At 40.5% G+C, this 18375-nt stretch overlaps 2 protein-coding genes and 1 pseudogene across 2 annotated transcripts; all 3 read left to right on the top strand.

Moving 5' to 3' along the window:
* The first annotated feature begins 201 nt into the window (after nt 1-201).
* On the top strand, nt 202-1168 carry LOC148737049 (leukocyte tyrosine kinase receptor-like). Its single transcript, XM_088749245.1, has 2 exons — nt 202-205; nt 645-1168. The coding sequence occupies exons 1-2, from the start codon at nt 202-204 to the stop codon at nt 1166-1168; spliced, it is 528 nt and encodes a 175-aa protein (XP_088605371.1).
* A 2995-nt stretch (nt 1169-4163) lies between these two features.
* Nucleotides 4164-7126, top strand: LOC148737048 (uncharacterized; annotated as a pseudogene).
* Nucleotides 7127-12456: 5330 nt separating this feature from the next.
* Nucleotides 12457-18302, top strand: LOC148737047 (uncharacterized). Its single transcript, XM_088749244.1, has 8 exons — nt 12457-12568; nt 13488-13624; nt 13918-14410; nt 14523-14568; nt 14990-15171; nt 15830-16094; nt 17572-17747; nt 18163-18302. Exons 1-8 carry the CDS (start codon nt 12457-12459, stop codon nt 18300-18302), a joined length of 1551 nt encoding a protein of 516 aa, XP_088605370.1.
* Nucleotides 18303-18375: the final 73 nt, after the last annotated feature.

The following is an 18375-nucleotide window of genomic DNA, read 5'->3' as shown; positions in this document are numbered from 1 at the left end:
GACTTTTTCGACGAAGAATGGCTGGATATCATCAGTTACTCGTCAGCACTGAAGCGGAAATATGAATTAATGCAATAGCGCCTGGAGAAGCCCAAAGGAAGGGGAGAAAGGGCTTAAACTAGCCCAGCAGCATTGATAAATCTCGCTTTCCCGATTTAAAGAAGCAATAAGTTAGAAATCCAAGAGTAGCATTTTTAGAGGATGGGTTTATCTATAATTCAAACTTAAGAAGGAAAAGTTTAAAGAAGTATATTAGTAACCTTTGGACTGAAATGAGGAAAAGAAGGACAGTTTTAGTTGAAGGCCTATTTCAACAGCGATCTCTTTCAACAAAGAAGATCGACACAACATTTCAATCACAATCAGATGCGATGCTTGATAAAACTTTCGGGGAAAAATATTTTCGTGACTAGCGGGTACACGTCCATAGAGAGACAAAGAATTGAATAAATGATCAAATAAAGAAAAGTTGAATATTAAATAACTTAATGATTGCAATAATGGTGAGTAGTTTTAAGGATCAATCTACAATATTTTAACTGTTCCATGTCCTTTTTGTAGATGCAAATTTACCTCTAATGAAAGAAAAAAGCTAAAACAATTATGGTTATAGTGATGTAGATAACTTAACTCTCCCCTTTCAGCTTTCAAGGCCGTTTTTACAAACCTCAACGCCAGTGGAAGAATTGGTCCAACAACGCTAGGCAGTCATTACACAGGACGGGATCATGACGGGCAAGTCACACTGTCCAGAGGAGTTCAACATTGGACTGTGCCGTACACTGGTGACTACAGAATAGAAGCCATAGCAGCTGCAGGAGGGTACGATATACGCGCTAACAGTATTCAGTACCGCGGAAGAGGAGCAAGAATGATTGGAACGTTCCGCTTCAACAAGGGTGAAGTCATTGAAATACTTGTTGGTCAAGAAGGAGGAATAAACACGCACTCTTACTCTTCTGGAGGTGGTGGAGGAACGTTTGTGGTGAGAGGAGCCAACAAACCTTTGATAATAGCTGGAGGCGGAGGAGGGGTAGATAGAGCTCGGTCAAGACATGAAGGATGTGACGCCAGCACAAACACAACAGGGAATCCTGGATACAAATCATGGTCAGGGGGGAGCAATGGACATGGTGCACAGACTGCTGATGATGGATGGTCAGGTTAGGGTATATCGTGATGATTCCTTTCATCTCAGCTTTTCATTTAATGTTATATCATAATCATATGATAATGTGCGCTCTAATTAGCTTATAACTTATGAAAATGGATGGGTGATAGAGATGGTTCAGGCTGACTTCATTGGCGGCCAAAATTTCACATCGAATTTACCCGCAAGTTTCAAAACTTTGAAGATTGTTTTCCCTTTAACCTTTTGGAGCTATATTTGAAAAGAAAATGTGCTAAAAAGATAATCATTTCTAAAAACAATGGGGGCATGTAACTCTTCAAAGCGACGGAATTAGTTTTGGAGTCGACAAGACTTTCTATATGCCAAACGCGATGTGTGAATGTGGCTGAAAACAAAACTGAGTTTTTTTACTTCAATTGAGGCTTCGCGACGTTGGGGTGAATGTTAGTTTGAAGAGTTGCTGCACGTATGTCCCAAAAGTGTTGTTCAATAGATGATTTTCCTTTGAAATCGTACAGTTTTTAAGATTTTCAACACAAAGCGACGCAATTTCCGATCGTCAATTCTAGTAACCAACAATTCAAGGAGGTGAATCTATCACACGGGACTCGTCATTTTAGGAAATTTCCGCTTAGTATTCTGAACGGCCGGTATTATTTTTAGTGTTGCATTGATAACTCCGAACGCTCCCGCTTGCGCTTCAAGCCACTCCTCTCTTTTACTCTCCACACTCTCCGCGTTCACCATAGCTCGAAATATGCATCGGAGGCACATAAATCTTTAATAAATCTCGGATAAAATATGAATATCCCGAGATAAATAAAAACATGTGCGATGCGCTGAAATATACATATGTAAAAAATAGAACTTGCTACGTATTTATAAAAGATCATGTCTAAAAATTAAACTATGTAGTTTTAATCTATAAACAATCAACAACATCTATGTTACTTCTCACATAAACAGTAATTCCGCCTTTTTCCCTCAAAACCACTCTTGACCAGTTCCTTTCCCGTCTGAATATGTTGTAGATCTGTATGCTAACAATAGATTCAGGTTTATCTGGCTCAAGGTGTATTTCGGAGGCGACGCAAACATCAATATCGTTCTTCTTTAAATGGTCTTGAGTGTACAGCCTCTCTAAACCGGTTCTTTGTTTTAGTTGGGTTACAAATGTTCGTAAATAAACATTTTGAAACAGCAAACTCGCATTTCGGGCTTTGCTGACTTGTTGATGAGGTCGATTGTCTGGTGTTTAAAATAAGGAAATGGTCTCTCTGTACATGCTTAGCCGTGGTTTTTGGATGTCGCTGAGTGATTAGTCTGCAGAGCAGGCGTTCTAGTAAAGTCTGGGCGAAAATTAGACCGCGCGAAAAATGGAGCGAGAAGAAAAATTAGGAGGTGGGGGGAGGGGGAGAGGAGAGAAGGGAACACCTGCCAGCACTTATTGATGTTTTCAAATACGTCTCCAGATGATTATTATGCACTCCGAAATTTGAGCTTCGAGAAAACAATCACGGAACGGCATATTTCAAACGAAAATAAAGGTTAACACACGTGGAACGATGTCAAATACAAATAATAACACGAGCGTTCATGGAAGCAAAGGCGAACGATTATAGTGGATTTTGTAATTGTTGTTTTCGAGCTAAATTTGGAAAACCAGGGACAGGAAAGTCTTCTTTCCTACCTTTCGAAAATATATTCAAGCCATCGAAAAGACAAGACTCGACCGGAATCGTTCTTGCGGGTATTTATAAGCAAGTTGGTCTTAAGATTATGAAGAACATCAACTGTTCAGAACGATGCTGCAACCCCTGTTCACGTACAGTTATAGACTTAGGACAACTTTACAGCTTTATGAAGAGTAAAACAATCCAGATTTCAACTCCATCTAAGCGTGGAAAGGAAGGGGCAAAAAGACCTTTAACGAGCCCTTCTTAGCGAAGATCGAAAGCTGCCAAACTAAGAAATCCTTTGCGCGGTCATGCCAGGACCAAACAGCAATTCGAACTACGAGAGCTCTGCTTCTCCCATTGTAATTTGGCTTCATGCTCCTGCTTTGAGCCACAAAGAATTCTCTTTGGATACTTGGTCCTCTAGAATACTTTTCAAAGGACGAACAACGATTACAGTACAGTATTTCGTTAGCATCTCCTTCCTCACAGTCACGAGCAGTCGGAATATAAGGATTTTACTAAAGCCAGTCGGCAAAACAGCTAGTAAATCGCCCTCATAGACAAGTTGCCTCGAACTGTGTAGTTGGTGAAGTTTCAGATCAAGTCGAAATTCTGTAAACGACTCCTGATAAATCCAAAGAAATGTTTAGCGCCCCCATGTAAGGAGTGCTCCAATTGTTGTGTAATGTAGCGAGATTGATGTCTATCGATCAGACTAAACAAGAAAGGAAATCAGAAGCGTTCGTTCGTCCACGAACGAGTGATTGAAAAGAACAATAAGTGCTGGGAGACGTTCCTTACTCTCCTCTCCCCCTCCCCCCACCTCCTAGTTTTTCGCCTCGCTCCATTTTTCGCGCGTTATAATTTCGCCCAAACTATCCTAGAACGTCTGCTCTGCAGGCTACTGAGTGATGACCACTGGTATCCGATAAGCTTTCCACTGGTATCCGATAAACAGCAGCTCCTCCTTTTTCCCTCAAAACCAATCTTGACCAGTTCCTGTCCCATCTGAACATGTTGTACTTAGGTATGCTGACAACTGGGCCAGGTTTATCTGGTTCAAGGTGTGTTTCGGACAGTTCGTGGCGTACGGACCGAGTGCAGCGCGGTCCGTGCTTCACGACAGAGAGCCAAATATTTTCCCGTCCAACCAGATCAAACTAATTAACAGGTATCTTATCATAGGACCACTTCGAAAATTTGGTTCAACCCAAATAGGACGCGGTGCACAAGCGCACGCTGAACAATCACGATAAAGATCCTGCAGGAAAAGTTTTCCTTTGTTTTTTGGGGCAGAACAAGAAACCTATAGTTCATTAACCCGTCCGCCACTACAAACGTCAGCTTTCACTATGGTTTTTAATGAGACTACACGCGCGGGGCCTTACGGGTCAAATAATCATCAGCTAAATAAAACTGTAGGTAATGTGTTACATCAACTCACAGTATCTTGGACAGGAAAAGTAAGACAAGAAAAAAAAGGAAAATTAATCGAAATTCCTGAAACTGAAAACTCCTAAGTCGACATAGATACTCTAACTAATAAGATGAAAGATTAATTACAAACTGTAATTATGTTTAGTCTGTAGTTTTCTACTTTACATATATATTATCCTAATACCTAGATGTTTGTAAGCACGAAGATTAATGTCTACATGTTGTATTTGTATGTGAGTATTTATTGTATAGAACTGTGTAAAATTATATGTCAACAGTCTGGCTTGCCGCGATTAGCTCTTTGCTATTTGCAAGCCAGCGTGGTAATGACCATCTGAAGTGAACAAATAATAATAATTAAGGTTAAAGGTTAAAAGAAAACCGTTTATACAGCTAGGTATATCAGAAGCTATATACAAATATCAAACCTGACGGATAACGGCTCACTTAAAAACCATTGTATTAAGGTTTAACCGAGCCGTTATGGTTTTATTAGAGCGTTTTAAAATACGAGTAAAAAATTCCAAAAAATCGAATGGGTTAACATCCTATTAAAAACAAAATTTCGCTTTTGTTTACTAAAAAATCTAAATATGTTCATTGTATTTCAGGTGGTGGTGGTGGCGGTTTTTACTCCAGTGGAAGAAGTGGAAAGAATTTTAATGGGACCAAAGGATGGGGTGGAGAAGGTGGTAAGGGATTTATTCAGGGAAGGGTGGGTGGAAGAGCTAGGCATTACTATGTCGATGGTGGGTTTGGTGGAGGTGGTGGAGCTCATGGATGGGCAGGAGGAGGAGGAATAGGTGGAGGAGGAGGAGGAGGAGGAGGAGGAGGATACTCAGGGGGAAGCAGTGGAAATGGTGGTCGTGACACCTGTGGGGGTGGGGGAGGCTCTTACAACGATGGAAACAACCAGGACAATGAATGTTGTTACAACAACGCTGGTCATGGTCAAGTGACTATTACGTTCCTGGAGTAAAAAAAGTTTATCTACAGTGGTGCTAATAGCATTACCATTTAGCTTTTATTGATTGGCATTCTAACTGACTGACAGCACTCAGTTAAAGGCCAAATAAAGTGTAACTGTTTAATTATTTAACCCTTTATGAAACACAAATGTCACCCATTTTATTTTTCACTTGGTTTACTTTCAGCCATTATTTCTTTAGGTCATTTATTCACTGAGGTCGACGATATGGGAGGGGAGGGCGAAGGGAAAGTGGGGCAAATAGCCAACAATCTAATCGGTACTTTATATCAATAAATGCATCTCTTAATTAGAAAATTATCTTTCAAAAGTATTTTATGACCAGAGTTTTTGTTTGATCAACAACCAGCCAATAAGGTTTTTTCATTTAAATACGAATTGATAATGATGATAATATAGAGAGTGTTCAATTACTAAGTATCTCCCAGGGGATTAACTGTCACTATCAGTCCTACTCGGCCAAACAGGTTCTTAATTGTGTCTGATCAAAAATTGAGCGCTATTTTTTTTCGTTTTTTCATAAACTGAATCTCAGTTGTTACTTTTTAAAGTGGATTGAAATCAAGATCGGTCTGATATAAAAAATCAAAAGGTGAACATTGTTCTTTTTTTGTTTTGTTTCCTTAGTGTTTGGGACTGTATGCCCCCATGATGTTTAAAGAAATTGTCAGTTAAATGTCGAAAGTATTCCGGGATTGCATTAGCTTTGCTTTACTTCGCAACAACGTTTTCCCGCGCTTTAGGCAGCTCGGCTGTTTTTACTTTTTCATTAAGTGTTAAAGGTATAGTTTCTCTTATTTCTGGTTGACCATTGTGATTTCTTTGGTTTTTGTTCTACGGTACTCACTCGAATAGTGCTCTAAACCTTGAAAAAAAAGAGGGTCTTATCTATAGTTCAAAAGTCAAATACGGAGATTTTTTTTTTTAGAAATCGAGACTCACTTGTTATACCTTTTCACCCTAGCCATGTAGAAAGATCCCACTGTCGCACAGACCGATCATCACACTGCGCAACTTAAAATTTTGAAAACAATTCCAGATGATTATATGTTCTGGAAGCTTCGGTTTGAGTATTGCCTGTTCGTTCATATCAATCCTTCGATAAGAGTCTTCACTGACCTTCTTTTACCGATGTTCAATGAGATCAGCGAAGATTTGAGATCAAGCAGTAAAGACATCTGTTACACTGTGACAGTCTGGAATCAGACTGGTATAACAACAAATTGGTATAACAACAGCAAAGTCAAATGAGTCACGACGGCAACTTTGTAAATTTACGTGTGAAATTGTATGGACCAGAATTATTAGGAAGTATTTACAGGTATTACATTTTACGACAGTGGGTAAAAGTTACTGCTAGTTTTATGTATGAGTTATAGGTATTGCTTAATCATTTGAAGAACGGAATACTATTCCCTTTGTTTCTGTAATAATAATCTATATCATATGCTTTGACAGTCTGTTCTGAATCTGAAAAAAACCAGCTATGTATTTCGTAGAGGTACCGCTTGTGATACACAGAAAGATATCGTTGCCATCAGCCTAAAAGGTGTCTGGTTGACCTATGGTCTTTCCGTTGAGTTCTGATTTCTTTTAGACACTAACTAACAAAGAGACCACGGGCTCTTACAGTGAGCTAATAACATTGGGAATAAAACATTTTCTCATAAAGATCTTGAAATGGAAGATAAGTGTCAAAGGGTTTCATGAAATGGCAGCGATATCGATCTGTGGTGGGACACCACTTACGTCCATTATTAAAGAATATGTTGTTAAATACACAAATACGAGGTTATTACGTCATATTACCAAGTAAACTTTCATTCAAAGCTGTTGCTACATCGTAGTAAATACTGGAAACTTAGTGCAGAGCTATTAATAAAAAATGTTCCCCAGTATATTGTTTGTGAATTTCATGATATTTTAATGAAAATATTTCAAATTTCCTCATATGTGCGGGCTAATAATGCGATGTTTCCGATTTAAAAACACGAAAAAGTAAAGAATAATAGCAAATGGACGAATAAAGAAATGAAACCTTGACAAACTGACAGATTTAAGTCGATGGGGGAGGGCGGGGGAGAAGAGGGTAAGGCGAGGGGGAGGGTATGGGGAAGAGGGGAGGGCGGGGGAAAGAGGGAGGGTGGGGAGAGAGGAGAGGGCGGGGGGAAGAGGGGAGGGCTAGGGCGAGGGAAAGAGGGGAGGGTGGTGGGGAAGGCGAAGGGCGGGGAGAAGGGGGAGGGCGGGAAGAGGAGGAGTGCGGGGAGAGGGGGGAGGGCGGGGAGAGGGGGGGAGGGCGGGAAGAGGAGGAGTGCGGGGAGAGGGGGAGGGCGGGGAGAGGGGGGAGGGCGGGGAGAGAGGGGAAGGCGGGGGGAAGGCGGAGGGGATTACCTATGTTTTGAAGCAACCGCTCTAAGTTATAACTGAGAAAAGGGGGGGAACTGACAGAATCAAAACATGCATTTGTGATGACAACATCGACAAGGAAAATGACTTGACATGTGCGAGACAGACTGTGGTTGTATCGGATATGTACTCGATGAACGGTCGCTGTCGCACTCATTTACTTCATTCTCTAGTGTCCATGGATAGAAAAAAGTCAACTGAAAAAAGATCACAAAACGCTAACTGATTCGATGTATTTAGCTTAAGAAACGTAACAGGATACTGAAAAGCGAAACATCATAAAATGAATATACTTACCAATATTTGCGGCTCTAGTTCTCAAGAGGATATCCAAACACGTGCGTTCACTAATTCGACTGATCTGTTAACTAATCACGTTTCATATACTGTAATACGATAAAGATTATGACGTCATGGTAACACAGACACTACCCGGTGGAAAACTAAGCCCATGAAAATATAAGTGATAACTCTAATGCTTATAACACGTGGAAGGACGAAAATCCTTAAAGATAAAACGAATTAGAACATAGCTAGCAGAACCGCGCAATGAAATTCAATATTTGTAAGCGTGCTCAAAATCCCGATAGTGCACGCTGACAGCGTCAGCATTTCGCTTCGCCAGAAATTTTTTTTTCGCGCGAGCGGCCGATTGTTAGCGCGGGAAAAATAATATATTTCGCGACAATAATGGATACAAACAGAAACTCGGCCTACTAGTCCGAAAACGAAGACAATGTTTCGACCTTTTCCCTTGGGCTAGAGTTCTTAAATGAGGCAGAAAAAGAGAAAAACAAAGGAAAAGGAGACTCGGCATCAGCGCCGTCACGATTCGCTTCAACTGATATTGTTGTCCATTTTTCCCGTCGGATTTGATGCACAATTCTACCGGCTATGTTCTAAAACAATTGGTTCATGCTTTCAGCTGTGCACTATCGAGTTATGGAGCACGTGGGAAGTTTGGAGAGCACTCAAGAAGCTAGAGTTGCCCTCGGCTATCGCCTCGGGCAACTCTTACGCTTCTTTCGTGCTCTCCAAACTTCCCGCGTGCTCCATAACTCGATAGTGCACGCTAAAGCATGAACCAATTGTTAACTAGAATAACTGATGTGGACAACAACAGAGCAGAATGCTCCACTTCTGTACAACTTGACCTGCTAAGGCGTACACGTTTGTAGATTTCGAGTGTGTCATTAGAACACCTGATCATAGATTCTAGAACTTAGGAAAAAGTTCTACCAGTTGTGTAAATTTTTGAAGCTTCAGGACTAATTGGGTTTAAAGAACAGAGAAAAAAATCTGTGTTTTTGTAAAATACAATTGTAAAAGTACTAAGAAGTCGTTTTTTCAATATCGTAGAATTACAGAACCACAATTATTGTTCGCCCGAGGTCCGAGGTCGTGGCAGTACGGGCCGAGCGAAGCGACCTTGGGCCAATATTCCCCAGCACGACTCAAGCAAGCGAGGTTACCAAACTTTTTTTATGTTCTGTGTAGTTTATATTTTGAATCTGCCGGTTTTCGCGAACCAAAATACGCAGCTTATGGCCATTTCAGTGGAAACAGTCTGTATAGCAGGATCCCGACGGTCAGAGATTTACCTCTGGACTACTTTGCCATATAAAAATATTGTATAAACTAAAAGGTAACCATGTCAGAGAAAATGTTGTTCTTCATCGTGGTTTTGTTGATAAATGAACGTTTAATCGTTTGTCTCATAATGTAATATAAGGCTATCGATTATATTGACCGCAACTTCCTGACCGCCACACTGCTAGAAGGGTCTGAATGGGGGGGGGGGGGGTGGGTACGAATATCGGTTGTCAGTTAAAATTTCGGCCATTTATCAGTTGTCAGTTAAATTTTCCGCCATTTGTCAGTTGGCAGTTAAATGACTGTTAATGATTAACTTGGCAAGTTAATTATTATTTTACGACCTTATAATTTTAGCTGAAAAGCACATATATATATAGCGTACACTCGAAAATTTAGTCGAAAACTGATACAATAAGAACTGCTTTTTCTTAGTACTGGAATGAAATAAGATCTTTCAAATGACTTTCAGTCATTGTTTAAGTCAGTTACGACTCTTCTGAAAACAAACTTCCGTTTTCCCGTGCGATCATCAGAAAGAAAACAAAACTTGTGAAGAGTCCTCTAGCATAATATATTGGATTTATGTTTTGTTTTACAAAGCTTCGGTTGCGGTTCGCTCCAATGAAATGATTGGAAAGGAACGTTCCTTTATGTACTTTTCAACTAGGTTATTAGAGAAAGCGTAACTAAGAAACCCAGGCGAAAATGGGCGCGAACTGGCCGCCCAGATCTAGAAACCGTAATTGGGGTAATATCTTCATCCTCTTGGTTAGAAACGGTCGTTTTCTGAGTCTGTGTCATATTCGTCTGCATGTGTTCGCACCGTCAGCAGCTGACACTTCGACGATACAGTCGTCAACAAATGTGATATCTGTTACATTCCCACCTTTCGAAGTAGCTTAAACAGCTCCTTTGTCGCTGCTGAACCCTACTGACTGATCTCCCGAGTTGAAATCGTTATCTATTCCCGCCAACAGGTCCATCTTTGTGGAATCTTGTTGCTTCGTGTAAACGGCCGGTGGTAAAGCCCCTGCCCTGCCCTTGGTAGTTTCCTCCCGAACTGTCCTTTGCCTCAAAGGACGATATTTCTCCACAAAATCTTTCATAGCACTTTCAATCTCGGGGTCGATCTCTACTGAAGGTAGAGGTCGCATAAAGTTTACATTTGCAGACTCCGGGCTGGTCTGAGGGTCAGGATAGTAGAGTTTTTCATAAATACTTGGCTGCCCATTTCGTTACTCTCTTCAACGACTCCTTGGTAATTAATCCAAAGTCTTGGGAATACTGTAATGAGGTGAAGGTCTCATGCTTAAAATGTGAAACTGCATGTAGATTCTCCACAACTGTTGTGAGTAATGTGCTCAATTCAATATCTTGGAGATAATCGTTGTCAATCAGAAGCTGTGCTGTTGTGCAGGCGGTGCATTCCGTCTTCGAGAAGTTTAAGTGAGACTTGAGTTTGATGAGACACATAATATTTTACTTTAGCCATTAGGACTGAATAGACTTTACATGCTTTTACTTCAGTTTTAAGTTTATTTACTTTAATTAACTTTAATTTTGAATTTCTTCTCACTTTGTTAAGCGCCTAGATCTATCATTGGATAGGCGCTACATAAACATCATTATTTTTGTTATTATTATTATTATTATTATTATTATTATTATTATTAATTTTTCACAGTCACTTTAGCTATGTCATTATAATCTACATAAAACTTAATTTACATGAATTCAGAAATGAGAAAATTCTGACGGCGCTTATAAGTCGACATCTAATGGGCGTTTTATGATAAAGAGTAGGCTATTAACTGATATAAATCTACCAATACCAAACCACTCCATTACATACTGTTTAATTCGCTTCCTGTTCCAGCCAACAAGGTAGGAAGCTCCAAATTCCATTGCTCGTCCGTAGTTAGCGCAAAATTATATCGCTTTCGCCGCCTGATTTCGGAGCCATGTGATAAAGATTCAAATCAAAATCTCCGAGGCCATATTTACTAGACAAGTCCTTTAGACCAAGATACGAAGTAGGGTGCTTTATCAGCGCCAGTGCGGTTTTAACATCTTTGCTAGGAATGCGGCTTCTGTGACGCTCCAATGTCGTTTCCGACTCAATTCAGTAAAAGCTTACAACAGCTCTTAAAATACCAGCATTCACGGCCATCGCGTAAGTTGACGATCGAGTTGGGTATCAAAGACCATATAACTGATATGTGACACATGACCTTCATGTGGATGGCACATGCGGTAATTATTAACAAAATAGGACATTCTGGCGTACTCCTACTGATATGTAATGGAAAATGTACTTTCTTTGAACACAATAGATCAACTGTCCTTATCTTACATCCAGTTTTTAGGATACCAAGGGCGATCCGAGCTTTTGTTAGTTGTCAGTAAAAGCCCACCACAAATGTCAGTTGTCAATTAGTTTTTCAGCGATTTGTCAGTTGTCAGTTAAAAATTTAGCCATTTGTCAGTGGTCAGTTAACCCCATCCAGACCCTCTGCTAGTCTTCGGAAGTTAAGCAATTAAGAAACAATTTTCAAATTTCTTTGAAGAGTTCTCTTCTTTTCTTAGTAACAAATTATGGTAGCCAGCGACACGATATAAGAAATGTCAAGTTTATGTCATTTTCACGTCAATGTCATGGACTTGGGTAGTGAATCGCAAAAAAGTCATTTCTTGCAATGATGTCATAAAAGGGTGAGTTGAGTTCTACTATTTTTTAGTCAATCTCTTCTTACTCACAAATTTTGGCCGAAACTGCCTCAGCATTTCTCACTTTACTCTCCATTACCTTTCTTTTGATGATAACACGTCATTACATCGAAACACTGGAAACAACTTGTCGTAGGGCGTACGGTATGTCACGAGTTTTGTTACCTGTTTTATTGTTTGGGATCCTCGCAATTTTGGCGACAACAGGTAAGTCAAAATGTTTGTTTGTTTGTTTTTTTTCCCTAAACACTCTTATGCTTAATCAGGAAATAATTTCGTCTTTTAGAAAATATGGTGGGTTATTTGTGATGATATTTCCGGTCAGGTATACAAAGGAGGCTGTGAACCGAAAATTATCAATTGCAAAACCTGCTTTAGATTTCCATAGTAAACGTTTACCAAATTAGTAAACAGGCGGCAAATTTGTTCAGAATTATGGTTTTTCATTGTGACAGACGAGATGTTCATGAATTCAATTGCTTGAATTCAATATGTCATCTGGAGGGTTTTCGTCTTCGCCCATTCGTAAAGAAGAAAAAGAACTAGACAAGCTATTGCTACCAACAAAGCCGTCAGACGTCTGCGCATGTGCGAAGGTTCTCAGTGATAACATGTATGTAGAACTAAGTTGTCTCACAAGAGTTACAAACAGCCACAAAAGTCGATTTCTCCCTCTCCCTATGTTTTATCCTATTAAAGATCTCTGCAGACGTTTCAATTTCTTTCGCTTATTTTGCGACACAGCGAGCGGGGAAATTGGCGCTCAGCCGGCCAGAATTGATCCCCTCGCGTATGCCTTGCCCCATGACATTCAACCACTGTGTTATAGCCACTAAATTGTGGTAGCTTAGTTTCGTGCATCTGTCATGACTGACATGCTACTCACATTATGATTGGGCCAGCCGAAGAAAAGGAGAATAAGTCAAAGAGGTGTTGCAGAAATAAGAGAGGCTGGTAAATCAAGAAACGAGCCCGAAGCATATTTCACTTCCCCTTTCCTCTTTACAAGAATGAACTCGTTCTTCGTTAGTGTGAACATTACTATGCGGTGATAATTTTGATTCTGCGAGTTACTCTCAGGGAAGTAGCGAATCCCTCTCTTGATTTACTTCTTCGTTTCGCTTTCGTTTCTTTTGCGCTTCCCGTAACTTCTTATTGGAATGCTTGAGTCATAGGAGGCCAACATTAAACGACAAAGTAGCTTCAACGGGAGTGTGTTGGAATCCGCAAAGAATGGCTCTGTTTGGAACTCTGTGGCGTGCTGTTGGGGCTAGACTCTCTACTTTTACGGTTCCTCTCTTCACCCTGGGCCCAGTTGTTTGAGGACTCATTAGCACTCAGCCAGGATTAAATTTTAATCCGGTTTCTTTATCCCCTTGTTCAGAGCCTTTCTCGGATAATTTTCTCAATTCTTTTAAAAGCATCCAATCATCAAATTTCCGACAAAAGTAACTGTACTGAATTTTCATGTAAAGTTTTGATATCTTAATTCAGATTTAAAAATTGTGATTTTGTTTTACAGTTAGCTGCAAGCAGTATTTTGAGGATGGCTTTGAGCGTGATGGAGTTTACCGGCTGCATTTGGATGGACCCTGCACAAAGCCAGTCAAAACAATTTGTGATCAATCCAGAAGGTTTGGCGGGGGATGGACTTTATTGGTAAATCTACCATTCCAGTCCGTATCATTTGATTGTACAGAAAGGCTGCTCTGATTCTTACACCGTAATGGGTCACTTTTTTGTGGATCTGGTTTACCAGATCCCACAAATTGATCACTTAATGTTTTACTAAGGGGAACACGACACAAAGTTAATTGCAATTGTAGATGAGTCGGACGAGAAATTACCTTTCATTTCTCCACGTTTTCAACTGATCTAATACACTCTATTTGAATGGATTTGAAAGATAAAAAGCAAAACGATTTTTTAATCTAAAACCGTACGATACACAGATACAGGCACTCACCAACAAGGGTTGGAATGAAAGAACAGTCCTCCAGCGAAATGCGTACGCACTGGCCGGTAAGCTCAGATGGGCAGACTTTTCCATTTTAGGAAAAGCTGACATCATCAAGCATGATTCGACCAATAACAGCCCGTTTCTGTATCGACTCGATGCAATTCAGCCAGGATGCTGGGGTGGAGTTTGGCAAGCTCCGAATCACTACACCTTCACTGGAAACTTTCCTAATCAAACAGACGTTATGATGGTCAAACGATTTAACGACTGGTCGAGTGGCGAGATTGCCATAAGCAACCGAATGCCTTGGTTCCCAAGGCGAAATCGATTGGCATTGCTTACAACGAGTGATTCGTATGTGGGACATATACCCTGGGGGACCTTTGTGGCGCAACAAAATTGGCCCTTTCTTCCTTCTCCATGGATTTCTAGCAAAATGGCCTTTCCCAGGAGAAAATGGTATTGGCTGAAGGAGCTAAGACAAGGCAAGTTTATTGTTTGAGTTTTTTAGTGCACTAGGGATGTGGTATACCAAGTAGCGACGCAGTTTATATCTTACTTCTATGCCGAACTAAGCTTTGATTTTTTATTTCTCAGATTACAAGGAACCAGACCTCATTTGCCCAATAGAGACACCACTGCAAGATAAAGATAAGATAAGAACTTGGGTATCACTTTAAGTGTCTTGCTCTCTTCGGAAGATTCACTGCAGAGGTTAATTGCTTCAAACTGCACACATGTATAAGTGTTAGCGCCCTGGAGAGGGAAGGAGGGGGGGGTGGGATGACTTAAAGGATCACATGGTTCTCAGAGAAACTGAGGGGGGGGGCAGTCGTCAACAGAGTATAAAGGGGGGGGACTAGAGAAAATTGACTACCGATGGGAGATCATTAGGATAATACAGGGAGGAGAGAGGAGGGGGGGGGGGTCATTATAACACAACCAGAAAACATCTGTCTCCCCACCCCCGAGTGATAGATACTGACCGGTCTATTTCAGATGTAAGTTATTAAAAGTTCTCTATTTTCTGACCCAATACTTATGGATAATATCATGACTACTTGAGTCAACGGTGGTTACAGCTCTTGGTCAGCGTGGAGCGTTTGTAGCAAGACCTGTTCAACCGGTTACAAAGTCAGAGCGAGGTACTGCAACAATCCACGACCTGCGAACGGTGGAAAAGACTGCTCAGAGCTGGGACCCTCGCGTGAAACTCTCTTGTGCAAGCCATGGCCCCCTTGCGGTGGTAGGTTTATTATTCGCTGTCTTAGTAGCGAGTTTTCTCTGCGTGAATCAAAATTACCCTCGCTGGTTACATATCCTTTGCATGCAGTCTGTCACTAGTTCTGTGTGACGCAGATGAAAGAGCCCATGACTCTCCTGAACTGGCATCCACAACTCACGTTGCCTGGATATCACTTAAAGGCAACTTGAAGCAGTTAATTTTGTTCAGCTTCGTAACTGAGTGACGGTTTTCGGTAAATTATACTAAGAGCTCGAAATTTGCATTTAATGTGATAGTTGACGAGGAAGGCACCCGAATTAAAATTTTGAGCATATAAATCGAGAACGAATGATCAATCGCAATCGAGCAAAACTGAACAGCATGAGTCTTGTTTTTTTTTCTCTTTTTTTCGTTTTGTAACAGCACATTAATCGGGCTGTTTATTTGAATCCCATCTACTAAAGGAGTAGATATCCAATAGCTAAGCCAATCAGATCCCAGCAACTGTGACAAAAGGCATATAGATTTAGATAGACTCAAAGACAGACAGACGATACACAGACCGGATAATGGGAGGTTGGAGAAGGGGTGGAGGGCTGGAGGGCTGGAATCGATGTGCGGTAGGTTAGTCGGATAGACGAATAGATGGATGAAAATATTTTTTTTTCCTTTTGTTTAGGTTTTCCAAAGCACAGTCCACTAAGAAGCCCGAATGGACTATGTATCAGCCCCAAATCCCACTCTTGTGTAGTCAATGAATCAGAAATTCTAGTATTTGACACAGACTGTATAAGTGACTCGTCATGGTTTCTTCTACTCAAGGATGGCTCCCTTCAGCACGCATGCTCTGAAATGTGCGTCAAGCCAATGATTAATGACAGCCTACCAACTGAAGGGACCCCTGTCGGGTTGTCGTTTAGTGCTTGCGATGATAAAACACACAGGTGAAGATTGACGCTCACATAAATTCTCTTCAACTTCTACAACCTAACATCAGTATGCATATTCTCCACACTGGTACAATGAATCTATGAAAGTTCATATATTTTGAACTGCGGTTATAGATACGTATGATGCGCGATCCTCGCAGAAAAGAGCGCTATTTATGCAATAGCGAAAATCAGACCTGAATTTCATATATTCATTGTATCTGATTTATCATCACGGGTTTATTACGAATCAACCGAACGGCCCGCTCCCAGTTGGCTTGTTAGCTCAGTTGGTAGAGCGCTACATTAGTATCGCAGAGGTCAGTGGTTCGAATCCCGTACAGGCCTGATTTTTTCAGGTCTGATTTTCGCTATTGCATAAATAGCGCTCTCTACTGCGAGGATCGTGCATCATACGTAGTCTCCATACTGTTGTCTATACATTTTCTAAGGTGCTGGCAAGGAGAGTTAGTTTAGCAATCCGAGCCTCTCTGGTTGGTGATCATTTCATTTATTTTCATGAACTTACTGAGTGATTCAGGGGTGATATTGTAAAGAAAAATAAGATTTTGACTCTTAGGGATCCAAGGGTTTAATTAAAGTTTGAAAAACTGATGCATAATTATATTTAACTAAAAAGCAGGAAAAAAAAAAACCTCATCAGATATCGATAAAGGGGGCAAGTTTCTGATTAAAAACTGTGGTGCTGCGCGCGTCGGTGGGGGTAAGAAGGTAATTTATGTTTTATCATCTAAGTTGATAATGTAAGTTGGCCACCGTGAATAGTTTAAAAGCTAACATTTCGAGCGTTAGCCCTTCGTGAGAACGAAACTCTTAACGATAGCTAATTTACATTATCCGACTCAGTTGATAAAAATTACTGTGTTACTCCCACTGACGCAGCACCACAGTTTCTTCAGAAACTTACCACCTTTATCAGATATGGTCATATTCCACCATCAGTAAGCAGCGTTTTCAGTGCACTGTCAAAAGCCAACCAGATGTGCTTTTTTTTTTCTCTTCTTAACCATGTATTTTATTGAGATTTTTTGGCTCATCCTCGGTGTAAAAACCTGTGAAGTTCACGAGTGACGTAAAACAAAGACAACAAATCATCATAAACAATAGCGTACAGCCAAACAATACCTCATGAAACAAAGAAAACCTCGTCAGGTTTTTACACCGAGGATGACCCGATTTTTTTCTCCTTAATGGTCAAGAATTTCTTGACACTGCTCCCCAGGGAGAGGCTTGTGTGTTTCTTCTCAAAGTTTCAATGCATTATCCAGCAAACAGCTTATAAGAAAATACACCCAACCGAACAGAAAGGGTGGAAAATTTCCTTTTTGTTATCGCCGTCTCACCCTCTGGAAGTCGCTCTTAGTAAAATGTACTACTAATTCCATTTCCCTAAAACTACTGGCAAGCTTTAACAACAGTTTTCGCAGAGCCGAGAGAAAATAGTATCATTTAAGTTTTAATTTTGAATTAGATTTCAAAAGACCAGTGGAATGGCTTATGGGAAGGCAATCAAGTACAGCCCTGGTGGATTGTGCCTGCAGTCTGTCAGTGGTAATATTCCAGTGAAAGGAGACGTGGTAGCATTAGGCAGGAAATGTGACGAGGGATCTGACGCTTTTAAACGAGTTTACACATTTCCAAATCCAGGTAAAAATGTGTTTATTTTTTCTTGCATCATCTTTTAATGTCTTGTTATAGAAGGTTTCGAATCTTTCCTCTATGAAATTTTTATACACCAATATTGAAAGGTTTTGTTTTGCAGTGTGCAAATTAGCGCTATCAAAAATATTACTTGTCGGTTTTCACTCTGATTGCAAGATAATTTGGTTTTCAACAGAGTTAAGACAGTAATCTAAATTGGCAGCGGTAAAGAGTCTCTAATGCTTGCAGTCGAGCTCTAGCCCTTCGTTACAGCGACTGATTGTTCAAGTTGCCGACTTTTTCTCTTTATTGACTATTTTTTCTCTTCAACGCTGCGAGAGATGGGAAAAGCTCGGCGCTATTCATGGTTAATAAGAATTCACTTTATCATTCATGTCTTAGTTTTGTCTTGAACCTTCAGACTGCAGTTATGGTTTACAGACCGGTTTACTGAGTGACTCTCAACTTTACAGCAGCTCTGCATTAGGCGAGAGTTATACGGCATCCTACGGAAGGCTTCGAAACAGAACAAGTGCTTGGTGTCCAAATGGGTATGATTAAAGCTCTCTCTTCCGAAAGGCATAGAAATGCAAATACTGTATACTGAAAAACTTCGGTATTATAAAAGGATTTC

This window comes from Stylophora pistillata, chromosome 2 (genome assembly GCF_964205215.1).
Source record: "Stylophora pistillata chromosome 2, jaStyPist1.2, whole genome shotgun sequence".
NCBI classification, from domain to species: domain Eukaryota; kingdom Metazoa; phylum Cnidaria; class Anthozoa; order Scleractinia; family Pocilloporidae; genus Stylophora; species Stylophora pistillata.
The sequence above is the reverse complement of the archived record's forward strand: the minus strand, read 5'-3'. Positions and strand labels throughout refer to the sequence as shown.

What these genes read in the sequence shown, in the direction of transcription:
- LOC148737047 (XM_088749244.1), top strand. Translation starts at nt 12,457, where the DNA reads ATGTCATCTGGAGGGTTTTCGTCTTCGCCCATTCGTAAAGAAGAAAAA. An exon ending in GCTGAAGGAGCTAAGACAAG is followed by an intron (nt 14,411 to 14,522) that starts GCAAGTTTATTG and finishes TTTATTTCTCAG; the next exon opens with ATTACAAGGAACCAGACCTC. An exon ending in TGCGATGATAAAACACACAG is followed by an intron (nt 16,095 to 17,571) that starts GTGAAGATTGAC and finishes ATTTTGAATTAG; the next exon opens with ATTTCAAAAGACCAGTGGAA.